General features: G+C 46.1%; 1 protein-coding gene across 4 annotated transcripts in view; it reads left to right on the forward strand.

The window, feature by feature from the left end:
* Positions 1-12,904, forward strand: part of WTIP (WT1 interacting protein) — a 142,209-nt gene that overhangs the window by 115,304 nt on the left and 14,001 nt on the right. For 2 of the 4 annotated variants that reach the window (XM_006130558.4, XM_014577216.3), the window contains one exon: positions 9,283-9,345. In XM_006130558.4, the coding sequence (XP_006130620.2) occupies positions 9,283-9,345 (63 nt within the window). Of the gene's footprint in view, positions 1-6,381; positions 9,051-9,086; positions 9,175-9,282; positions 9,346-12,904 lie in introns of those variants that run through there. The other 2 variants (XM_075940082.1, XM_075940080.1) reach the window with 2 other exon arrangements.

The following is a 12,904-nucleotide window of genomic DNA, read 5'->3' on the forward strand; positions in this document are numbered from 1 at the left end:
CCCCTTTTCTTGATAAGATTCAGATAAAAAGGTCAGGTTATCTTTTCTTGTTCTTAATATTACACCAACCAACACATTTGCGTAACTGAAGTGCACTTAATAGGGAAATAAATCTCTTTTAGTTGTATGTTACTCATGCCAAACACTTGTCAGTCAGTAGAGCACACTCATTTTTTATGTTTGAGTCAGAAAAAAATGCTGGTGAGAAAATGGGGCTTGCCCACTTCTGAAATAATTGTTTGTATTCACTGGCGCCCGATTTGAACTGAATACTTTCCTGACCCATGTTTTGAATAAAAATGCACTAATGTGTTAGGAAGGCTGAGTGCTGACATACACAACTCCTGACACAAAGTATGTGTCGTGAGATGATGGGTAGCTGAAGTAAATGGGACTATATCTGGAGTGTGGGGCTGCCCAGCATGAGTAAGAACCGCACTACTTGACCCTTAGCGAGTACTGAAGGGTCAAATTCTTAGGCCTGCATTGAATTTTTCTCATTCCTTATTCAAGGCAAACTTCCCCTGACACCAACGGAATGTTATCCACGTAGAACTAAGAAAACAGTCATAATTTGGCTCCACTTTATAAGACAAAAAATAGTGTTGGTGGGTGTTGGGACATGGAGGTCAAAATTGCTGTGCTGCTCAAGTTAAGCCATCTTCAGAGGTCAGCAGATGCCTAACCACTAAGGCAAAATTCTTCTCCTGGGAGAGTCATGCTTTTCAGCACAGGTCTGTGCACAGTGCTCTGATAAATAATACTCTGCTGCTTTCCTGCCCCTGTGCTTTGGGTAGAGCAAGGAATAAAGCAGCAGCCTAAAAGCAGGAAAGGGGGGGCTGATGCAATAGTGTAGGAGCAATGTGATCCAAACCCTGTCAGCAGGACAGGCCAAGGTAGCAGGACACATGAAAGTACTTCAGGGAAGATGCAGAACACTATTCCAGACCATTCTGCCTCAGTTTAACCCCTACCAGGAGACTCCAAAAGCCTTAAAGCCTGGGAAGTTCCCATTTTGTTCAGTGCAGTTTAATAGCTTCATTTAATTGTGTAGTTTAAAAAAATGAAGACCATTTGTATTAAGCAAAATTTTATATTGTTTCCTTCTCTGAACATGATTCCATGAATTTCTTGCATTGTTGCATTCCATGTATGAAGGGTCCCATGCAGAGAGCAAACAATAAAAGAGGGAGAAGACAGATGCTCCACTAATGAGAAACCAGGGAGAAGAAAGTCTGTGAGGGATTACAGACGGCCTGGGGTTGGAAAACATTATTAGCATAGCACCCAGTTCAGAAATGAGTTTTCAGAATTAAATGCCTGAAGCATCCTGGCAAAAACTCTTGGTCTACCCTTTCAAAGGCCTTTTAAGCATAAAAGAGGAGGAATCTCAAATCTAGGCGGAGTAGATCAAATTCAGCAACTTTTGTAATGCTGTATCAAATGTTTTTTAGTAACAATTTCCTAGCGTTACGACGGACAGGCCACCCACAAAATCTTAAAGCTGGTTGATTTGTTCCCAGTTACCTTTACTAGTTTTTAAACTTCTCTATTGAGAAAGCAAATGGGTCTGCAAGCATCTGTCAGGAGAAAGCAATTTTTGTCGCAAGCACACAAGGAGGATGGTAGTGGTGGCCTCATCCACTTTTGGGGCATGGTTAGGCATGCTAAGGAGACTTAATACATGTCTAGCTGAAGGTAGAAGCACTAGGTCTTGAAGCCTTTGCAAGATATATTATTCCTGAGCGTGTTGTCTCTTGACATTTCTGATGGGAGCATCAAGGTTTAAAAGATCTAGCATGGCTAGGTGAGGCTGGTTAAAGGATTGATTGCTGAAATGAGACATTTCTCTCAGCACATGGTGGGATTATCCTCCATGCACAATTGCTCATTACATGCTCCACACACATTCATATCTTTGGGATATATTGCATGTTGGACAGAGGAGTACTTAAAACTTGCAATTATCATGGGGATGGAGGCAGCAAAATTGATATAAGTAATCTGGGCAGTTGGTGACCTTCTTTCCCCTTGCATTGAAACAAAGGCTTTGGGGCAAAATCATTAGAGACTTCTGCTTGTTCAGTAATCTAAGTCTGGGAGAGAGCAAACAAAAGAAAGTTGAGCTAGTCACAGCTTTTCCTCTTACTCTTGAGTCCAAATATAATTTAAAAACTACCTGAGAGAGATTATCAAGATCCTGAAATAAGGTATTGATTGTTATACATAAAATCAGAAACAGTAACAGAATCTGAAGAGATTAATCTTAATAAAGAGTTCAATATGGGAGGAAAGAGGACAAAATTGAGATCTCAGAACAGTAAATTTTTAAATCTTCAAGAGCCATTTCTTTGTATTTTGATAAGGGGTGCCAGCCATTAGAGTCACAAGAGTGGAAGTAAAGGAGGATGGCTTGGTTTGACCACTGAATTTTAGAGCTTTCCTCTGCTTGTGTAACAACTTGAACAAAGTACATGGTATTGGTTTAAAAAAACAACTCAATGTTCAAAAATGTGTCTCATTTATCTTGGGTACATACTGTACATGGACTCAAGCAAATACGTTTCTAGTTCTAGATGAGTATGTAATTCTATTTATCTGCTTAACAAACAGCAACAGAAAAGGTCACTGGCATGTTCAGAAAAACTAAACAGAATCAGCTCAGTGATTTTTATTTTTTAAATAGACAAATATGTGCACTGTCAGAATTATAAACTCTTGGCAGGCTCATCAGCGGAGGGGGATGGGGGGGGGGAGAATTTGCCCCAGTGTTCCTGCTAAGATTTTCCATCCATGAGCAGAGTGATTTTGGTCTTATGCACCAATATTGAGGTCATGTGCCCTGGTTCAGATGTGTGCCACCATGGCACCCAAGTTATTAACAAATTATATTATTTAAAATGTTATGGAAAAAGAATAATAAAACGAGGGATAATTAACAATGTGTATGGTTTTAAGTGTTTAATATGAAGTCAAATAAAAAGAAAATTAATATTGCAAAATTTTAAGTAGCCAACTTGCTCTGTTTATAGCCCTCTCCCAGACCCTCCCCCAGCTGGACTAGGTGATCATAGAATCCTAGGGCTGGAAGAGAACTCAGGAAGTCATCGAGTCAAGCCCCCTGCCCAAAGCAGGACCAACCCTAACCCTCTTGGGCTCCCTTCCACTCCTGTGATCACTGTTGGAATTCAAAGCACCCAATGGACGTTGGAGGGTTAGCTAGTAATATCAAGAGTATGAGATCCAGCAGAACAGTTTTAACTACAGCATCTCAACTTCTATTAGGATATCAACCAAGGCATGACCACAGTGCATCAGTGCAGGAATGCTGGAAGAGTGAAAGCTGTACCTGAGCCCCCTTTGTGCCTTCTGTATTTTCTACCTTGCCAGAAGCAAGTCCAGCTACTGTTGTATGTTAGAGCAGCCTCAAGGCTTCTCTGAGTCTGCACTGCCCACAGTTCCATAGAAGTCATAGGAAGCCAACAATAAGCTCAGTGCAGCACTGCTCTAGTTTTCCTCCAGAATGCCCTTATGCTGTGAGCTTTGGGGGGAGGGAGGTCCCACACAGCCATTTTACTGGCTCTAAACAAGCTAGGGCTTCTCCTAGCTACACTGGGGTAAGACCCAAGAAGGGAAGTGAGATCACTGCCTTTAGGGTACCTTTGTGCCACTGAAACACACAATAGATCTAGGGCATAAGGCATAGGTTTCCAAACTGGAGGGCGCCCCCCTGAAGGGGGGTGCAAAGAAATTCCAGGGGGGGCATGAGGCAACCCAGTGCCCCCAAGTCAAAACCTCCCCAGAGAAAGAGCCTGGTCTGTCTGGTAAAAAAATTCAGAAAATATCATGTGAAATGTCCGGTATTTTCTGTTTTTCCTGGCTTGGGCGTCTGCTGGAACATGCGCAGCTCAGGCTGGTTGGGGTGAGGGGAGGATGGAGCGATCCCGAACACACTTCAAGATGGCCACCTTAAAAGGGCAATGCCAGCTCTGCTCTTAAAAGCTAAACAAGTTTTGCTGCTATTTTGGGGGGGGGGGGGTGAGGGTTTCCTCAAAAATCAAAAAGGGGGCAGGATGCTGGGTGTCTTCTTGTGCAGGGAGTGCCTTGCCCAGCCTTCTCCTTCACAAGGCTGCTTGACAAGGCTGCATAATGCTGCGCAAATAGCATGGACACCCGCTGGCACAGCCAGGTGGCATCTGGGGCATGGTGCTCCTTTCCCCCTTTGCAGTGGTGCCAGGAGTCTGTGGCTGCTGCAGGATTCAATATCTAAAGAGAGATGCAGCGCTCTACAAATGTAAAATCTTGCCATTAACACCAGCTATACAGGAAGAAAAATAATAATGAAACGTAGAAATAGCCATTTTTAATAAACATTTACTCTAGTCCTGAAGCCACATCCATCTGTAGGCCATTTCATCTCAGATATGAAACCTAGACCACACTAAAGTTAATGAGAGTTTTGCTATTGACTTCATCAGTGGGTCAGTAATTTTTTTTTCAGTCACAGGTGCTACATTATTGAACACGATATAAGACACCAGATAGATGCCTTTAGAGATGGCTTTTCAGAAGTTGACATGTGCTGGCAGCTTGCTTTACTACACAAGCATAAATTGCTTACAAGACACTGAACTAAGCACGGAAATATTAAGTAAGAAAATGCAATGAGAGGAAGCAGGGAACACCTACCTTCTGCATCAGCTGCAAGCCTCCTGGTGACGCAGCACAGAGGGTACGTCTACACAGGAGCATACTGGCAATCAAAATAGGCCCGGGAAATGGGTTGAGACCAGCCCTCCCCATGACGTCACCCCTGCGTGCCCCTCAAGCCCCGCCCCCTGCGTCATATCCGGCACGCAACGCAGACGGCGGGTCAGGCTCTGCGTGCCGCACACAGCGCGGATGTGGAGCTGCTCAGAGTGAGGGGCAACAGCGTGTGGACACGACAGCCCACCGGGAAATTCCTGGTATCCCGCCAGGCCAGTCCACCCCTGTGTCTACACTACAGAGTTTTGTCGGGAAAACGGCTGTTTTTCTGACAAAACTTGAGGAACATCCCCACTGCAATAGTGCTCTTCCGCAAGAAAATGGAAAGAACAGAGGGTTTTTTTCCAACATTGGTAATCCTCATTCTACGAGGAAGAAGCCTTTTTGCGAAAGAGCTCTTTCACAAAAGGGTGTGTGGGGACGGGGCAGGGGGAGTTCTTTTGAAAGAAGAGGAAAAAGGAAAAAGCACAGGTGGCCCTCGTGGCCACTCTGTCCATAGTAATCAATCACAGCTTACATGCGAGAGAGTGTCCATTCAGTCTGGAAGCTCTCTTTCAAAAAAGCAGATCGCTTTTTGATGCACTTTTGCAGTGTGGACGCTCTCTTTCAGAAGAAGTTTTTTCCGGACGCTCTCTTCTGAAAAAAGCTTCTTCTGAAAGAAGCCTGCAGTCTAGACGTAGCCACAATGTCAGACCCCCATTTTTTAAAGAAAAGGTTTCAGGATTTAGATTACTGGGGTAGTTTGCTCAGGACAGTAATGCCAGTTGTCAGAGTAACAGTGAAATATGTATCAAACTGCCTGGGAAGCAGATTTTTAAATGCTTCAATTTACATATAATTAAATGTTCTTTAATATGTATAAATACAAAACATTCCCGCTTTTAAAAACAAGTATTTGTTAAGGCAGAAACAATGAAATGATGTGGGGTTAAAGAAGGGCTTTATTTACTACTTTTCTCCCTCAATATGTACAATTAAAACTGCAGAGATTTAAATGGAATGCTCCCTACCACGGGAGCAGCCACTCCCCACATGGACCCAGCGCCCACCGCTAGAGCAGAGCAGCCACTCCCCATGCGGCCCCAGCCACCGGAGCAGGCAGAGGAACCACTCCCCAGGCAGCCCCAGCCTCTGCCCCGGCCGCGGGAGTAGCCAGCAGCCTTGGCCCACTGGAGCAGAGCAGCCACTCTCCACGCAGCCTTGGTCACACGAGCAGCTGCCTAACACGTGGCTGTGTCTGCTGCCCCTTCCCTGTCCCCATCTGCCAGAGCAGCCATTCCACTCACCTTCTGGGTCCAGCAGGCAGGCGAGTGCTGCTGCGCAGCTCTGGGAAGGAGGTGAGCGGCTTTACAATTTCTTGTTCACGGCCATGCAGACGTGCACCTTGGAGGGAACCCTACCCAGGGCCTGGCAATTCAAAAGGGCCTGAGGCACCACACAGTGGCTCAGGGTGGCACTGAAGGCTACCGGTGGAGTGAGGGGTGGTTGAGGTGAAGCATGCTCAGGGCAGTGCTAAGGCCTGGCTGCCCCAGTCCCACCCGAGGCCACCCCATTCCTGGGGGTACAGCATCACCCGGCCCCCCCCCAACTTGCCCAGGGGCCTGACAAGTCTGTTGACCCCCCCACCCCCGACACTTAGTACATAAAAAGTTAAATTGAGCTCCATCTTACAGAAAGCACTGATTCCAGTGTTATCTGAAATGAAGGCACAGGCATATAGCCTGAGCCTAGGACTAAGAGCTAGGAACTCTTGGCGCTCTAATCCCACCTGTAGCTATCTCAGACATCTGAGTGCCTTACGGACATTTAGCCACCCAACGTTCACTCAAGGAAATGTTATCTCCATTTTATAGATGGAAGAACTAAAACAGAGGATTAGATTTTCAAAAGCACTCAGGTGTTACTTAATTGTATCCAATTGTATGGAAGCCCTGACTTCCTTAGGAGCAGAGCTAGCTCACCCAAGACCTCTTTTGAAAATCCCACCCAGTGAGAACGAAAACGTTTCAAAGAACATATCAGGCATTGGTGTAGGAGCTGAACCTAGTTCTGAGCCCTAGAATTATGCCTTAAGTGAAAGACCACTTTTCCCCTTCGGCCTTGGGCAAGTCACAGTTTTTCTGCTTCGGTTTCTCCATCTGCAGTGTGAGGATTAATATTGCTTGACAAGAAGATTATGCAGTTTAGTATTAAGTAACGCTCTTTTGTAGAGAAAAGGTGCAAAGTGACAAGTATTGCTGTTTCAGAGTATTGTTTATTTTGTGCTCTGTGTTTCTAGAATTCAAAAACTAGAAGTGATGTTTGAGCCCTCCATATTTTAGAGTGGAAACGTGTACTGCAGGGCAGAGTTCAACGGTTGAGTTATGAATACCTGGTAAAAGCCATTTATTGTCAAAGGATAATACAGATTTAATTATAGCGGCTTCCACTGTGCCACTTTACTATTAAAAAAAATGCTGCTGAGCTCTGAGGCTATCATTCTGCACCATCCTATATAGATTTAACCCACCAGGAGAGACAAATTCAGTTCCTATCTCTCATTGAACCAAAAGGTTTCAGGCTTTTCGGGATCAATACTATGATCAGAAAAAAGCACACTATAATAGTAAAGAGGGTCATTTCACTCAACTCATAACATAGTTTGTCAGCATAATTGGACTTTGTGCCATTTTGAAGCATTTTCTTTAATTGGGTAATCATTCTCTTTTTGCACTGTTACAAATACAATTCCGCCATTAGAAACGAATTATGGTTTTAGCTTAATAGGTTTAGTGATATAAAGAGAGATTGTGTGTCAACAAAACCCTTCCTTCTGACAAATAATGTAATTTATAGCAATGCAGACAGCAATAAATGACATTAACCTGACCACAAGCCATTCAGTTCTTTGAGAATATGGTCCCTGTTAATCAATAACTGGGTAAATGCTCCTTTGCATTCCTTATCAAATGACAGCCAGATGGTACTGTTAAATTCATTCTGACAGGATTTTGGAATTAACTGGGTTTATACTATTGTTAATCTTCTGCTGTCTGCTCTGCTAGGACCTCCCCACCTGTTTCCAGCAACCCCTGAGGTCGCAACCTTAGGAAACCGTCTAGCCAGATGGTCATTCAGATACAGTGGAACCAGATTGAATCCCTGGGTAGTAGCGGTGTCTTTGTCTGATGGAATAAGAATAAGAAAGCAAACACTTTGGTCTTAAAGCTATAGACAGTAGGGTGGGGAACGGATCTCAACCATTTCTCTAGGTAGATGTTTTCATACTAATTCCATAACATAGTGCAGCAAAACAGTTTGCAGAAATATGTGAGTAACATTCTGTGCATAGTTGTGTATGTGGACCATCTCAGATTTTGTTTGTTAAAACTTAAAACTTGTAATCCACATACTTTTTTATTTTTGCATTTTAACATTACATGTGCTGTATTGTCCCATACATAAGAAATATTAAAGGAGACAAAGAGAAGGCTGTGAGAACTGAAATAGCATGTTACTGGTTTAATAATTTATTTGCCCATTGTGGCATATGAAATATATCAGTTAATAATTGCTTACAATGAATGGCCCCAATTTACTATTTATCTGGAGAAATAAAACCGCATGTCATGCTAGTTTAGAGTCTAATCCATTGAAATAAAAGAAATATCCCCCATTAACATGCTGGCAGTTGGATCAGGCCCTTTCTGTCAAAAGATCCTTGGCTGTAAAAATGTACCATATTCTCCAAGCCAATAGAGCTGTGGAACGTGATCTACATTTTGACATCCTATCCTAGTCCTCATGTTCCAAGTCTAGCTCCAGAAACGCAGCAGTTTTTAAATGAACTTTGCTCTATCCCCCAAAATCTTCAAATAATCAAATGTTCAATTTACTGTGCAACCAAATGTAAACAACTGGGCAACCAACCATTCCCCGGGATAGGCAAGAATGTGCATGTAGCAATTTGTTTATATTGGACTGAAAAGGGTGAGGATAAAGTTCAGCTACTGCAAATATCAGGTTTAAAAATTACATGATTGGGGTCCTTCAGGCAGACTCTATCCTGTAGTGTATCAAATAGGTCAGATGTCAGGCTCAGTTTTGCCATTGAATTGAATGAAGTCAAGATTTCACTTTTATATCTTTACCCAATTTTTATCTTTTTGTCAATAAATTTCATCTTTCCAAAACCAGAATGGAATTCAAATCAAGGTTTCAAGAGAGTAACTGTGTCCACAGTCCCCGTTATCTTTAATGGGAACTACATTCCTGAATCAGATAGCAAAACTAACTCTAGCTGTGTAAGCACCTGAAAATGTTCAAAGTACAATATGAATTTCAGTATAGTACAGTATGGGTATTTCAAAGTAGTCCATCAAAAAATATTTCAGCTGATTCAGCGCAGCTTGGTTTGTTTCATCCCAGGTCAGATGGAAAAAAACAATACAGCATTCATGCAACAGGTGTAGTTTCAGAAAGAAAGGAACAGATTATTAGTTACTAATAGTCCTTTTTCTTCTGTCATTTCAATAGTATTCAGGCTTTCAACAAACAGCGGACAAGTGCTTTGTTTGTGGACACCTCATAATGGAAATGGTAAGCATTAATTCCTTAACTGTGGAATATATTTATATTGATACTTTTCAGAGAGTGCATTGTAATGTGCTGTTTGCTTTTGACCTCATCAGATTATTCCTGTGTCTCCACTATTGTCAAGGACATTTTAATCAAGGGAGCATCACTATTAAAATGAAAATAAATTCACATGGTTTTGCCATTCACACTTAAATGCATAGAGAGGACCTTCTCCTCTATCTGAACTTGTGGAGCTATGACTGATGTTACTGAGTGTTCCACTAAACAAGGAAGAAGGGATATAATCAGCTAGCAGTGAAAAATCTTTGGTACATTTAATATGCCACAACATATAAAATCTTTTCGGGGGGAGGGGAAGGAAGAGAAGTGATAAAAGAAAACACAGATATGCTGTTTCTTGGATAGCCAGGGGAAATAGCAGGAACCCTGTCATAGGAGAGGAAGCATGGTCCAGTGGTCACAGCTGGAGGAACTGGGAATGCAAAGTCTTGAGCTCTATTCCCTTCCCTTCCATTATGACCGTGTGCACCTCATTTTACCTTTCTGTGCCTCGATGTTCCCATCTGTAAAATAGGGGTAAGAGGTTACTTACCTATAGCTGGAGGTTCTTTGAGATGGGTAGCCCCTATTTTGATTCCACACATGACTGCACATGCACACCACATGCTGGAGCTGTACCAGTTCTGTAGCAGTGTCCATTGACCTGCACATACATTGTCATGGTGGGCCCAGTTGAGGCTATAAGAAATTGTGTGGGTTGACACCACTCCAGAGCTCTCTTACAGCTAAACCGTATAGTCTGCAGCAGAAAGATGGAGGGCAGGTATTGGAATCCAAATAGGGACTGCACATCTCAAAGACCTTCCAGCTGATCTCTCTCTGGATTCCAAACATCAGGCAGTGATCAGCATGGAGATGGGCGCGAGGACTCACAGGACGTTACAGACTGCAAGAAGACGCAGCCAATGGCCACCTCAGCCGTTGCTGCCAGAGCCATGGCATAGGGCAGGGAGTGGGCAATAATTTTTGATGTGGCTACTTCAAGATTTTGGTACATGGTCAAAGGCCGCACTTTCCTATGGCGGAGGTTCAGGGTCTGTGATGGAGGTTGGGTGCAGAAGGAAGCTCAGGGTATGGGTGAGGATGTGGGGTCTGAGAAGGAGTTTGGGTGAAGAAAGGGGTTGTGACCTGAAGCAGGGGATTGAGGTGCAGGGTCCGGGATGGCGTATGGGTGCAGAAGATTGTTCTGACGTGGGGGAGAGGTACAGAAGGGGCTGCAGAGGGTTTGGGTTATGACCTGGGACAGGGAATTGGGGAGTGGGAAGGGGTGGGGTGCCAGAGACAGGCTTTGGTCAGGAAGCGCTTACCGAGGCAGCTCCTGGTCAGCAGCCAAGAGGGGCCCTCAGGCAGGCTCCCTGCCTGACACAGCCCTAGGTCAGTCAAAACAGCTGGCTGCTGGGGCCTTGGCCTCTTTGTGCCAGGCATCGAGGGGGGAGGGAGAACACTTTACATGCTGTCCTCACCCGCAGCACACTTCTCGTAGCTCCCACTGGCCATTTTGGGAGCTGCTACGATTGTGTTGGCGGTGGGGGCAGCACTCAAAAGCTCTTTCCCCCCCGCTCCTCATGGCATGCAGCTCCTAGAACAGTGGTCTCCAACCTTTTTACACCCAAGATCACTTTTTAAATTTCAGAACAGGCAAAGATCTACCGCCCCGCCCTTCCTTGAAGCCCCACCCTCTCTATTCTCCTCCTGTCCATCACTTGCTATCCCCAGCCCTTACTTACACACTCTGATAAACAGTTTATTTTTAAATTATGTGATATATAAAATTAAAATCACGTGTTTATAGTTATTAAATAAATGATCTGGTTTTTATTCATGCTATTTAAATCTAAAATGAAGCATTTATAATTATACATTTTGTGGGGACAGAGTTCTGTGGCTGGGGGCAGGGGAGAGGGAACAGGGTGCTGGGAGGGCAGAGGACAGTGTTCCGCAGCTGGGGACAGGGTGCCAGTGGGGACAGAGTTCAGGGAGTGGGGACAGGAATGGGGACAGGGGAGTGGGGTCTAGGGAGCGGGGAGTGCGGACAGGGGGCGGGGTGCCAGTGGCAGCAGAGAGTCCCCTGCATCTGCCTCCTCCCAGGATTCTTCTCCCCCCCGCCCGAGGGAAGCCAGCACGTGCCTCCTCCGGGCCCGACTCTCCCCCCCCCCACCCCGCAGTACAGGGAAACCCCGCGTGTGCCTGCCCCGGGGCCAATCCCCCCCCTCCCCACGGCAGGGCCAAACTTCCGTGGGCGCCTGCCCCGAGGACCAAACCCCTCTCCTGCGGCACGGCACGGCCAACCACCCCCCGCTCAACTCCCCTCCGGCAGCGCGGCCAACCCCCGTGGGCACCTGCGCCGGGGCCAAACCCCTCCCGCGGCACGGCCCAGCCAAGCCAACGCCCCACATCCCCTCCCACAGCACGGCCAAGCCCCACAAACGCCTGCCCTGGGGCCAAACCCCCCTCCCGCGGCCTGGCCAAACCCCTCCCCTCCCAGAGCACAGCCAAACCCCGGGGCCAATCCCTGCTCCCGCGGCGCAGGAAAACCCCTGCACTCGACTCACCCCTCCAGCGCCGGCAGCGCAGGGAAGCTGCCGCACTCCTCCTCCAGGGCCTACGCCCTCCCCCCCCCCAGCACTCAACAGAGCTGTGGGAAGAGAGCAGTCCGCGCACTTCCGGAACCCCCGGAAGTGACGCGGGCTTCAGACAGAACTTCCGTCCACCCCACGGGAAGCCAGCACTACACTAGAGGTAGGTAGTGGGGCTTTTCGGGGGTGGGGGGAAAATGGGGGGTGGGTGTGCCCGAACGCCTCATGATCGACTGGTCGAGGCCTCGCGATCAACCAGTCGATCGCAATTGACGGGTTGCTGACCACTGTCCTAGAAGCATATGGCCCCAGCATCTATCCTAAGGGAGCTGGATCTAGCCCATGGTCCATATTTTGCCCGTCCGTGGCATAGAGAGTGGTGACGGTGTGGACAGAGGACCACACAGCTTCTTGGCAAATGTCCTGCCTTGGGCACATCCACAAGGCTGGCCAGAATGGCAGGTTGTGCTCATCTGCGAGAACCGTGACTCCAGGAGATGGAATTATGATGGAGAGAACATAGAAATCGTAAATGCAACAGGGGATCTATTTGGAGATGTGCTGTGAGGAGAGGGCTTGGCCCTTGCAGCATTTGGCAGAGGCGGTGAGGAGTCTGGGTGACGCATGGAGTCCCCGTGTGCGGCCAGTGGATGGCAGACATCGAGAGAGTTCAGTGTTGTGGCTCTGTTGGAGTTGCAGGGTTTGGGATAAAAGACTGTGAGGTGGGTGCTGTGGTTGAGGTGGAACATGAACTCTGCCTTGGGTATGAATTTGGGTGGAGGAGTAAGTAGAGTGTGTCCATATTGAAGACAGTGTATTCGTACTCATGTCTCTGCTTCTTATACTCATAGTGGGGCTGGTCACATTGTGGCAGTACTGGCAGAGCCAACACCCAGAAAGAAGTCAGAGAAATGCTCACTGAA

The sequence above is a fragment of the Pelodiscus sinensis genome, chromosome 12 (genome assembly GCF_049634645.1).
Source record: "Pelodiscus sinensis isolate JC-2024 chromosome 12, ASM4963464v1, whole genome shotgun sequence".
NCBI lineage: Eukaryota > Metazoa > Chordata > Testudines > Trionychidae > Pelodiscus > Pelodiscus sinensis.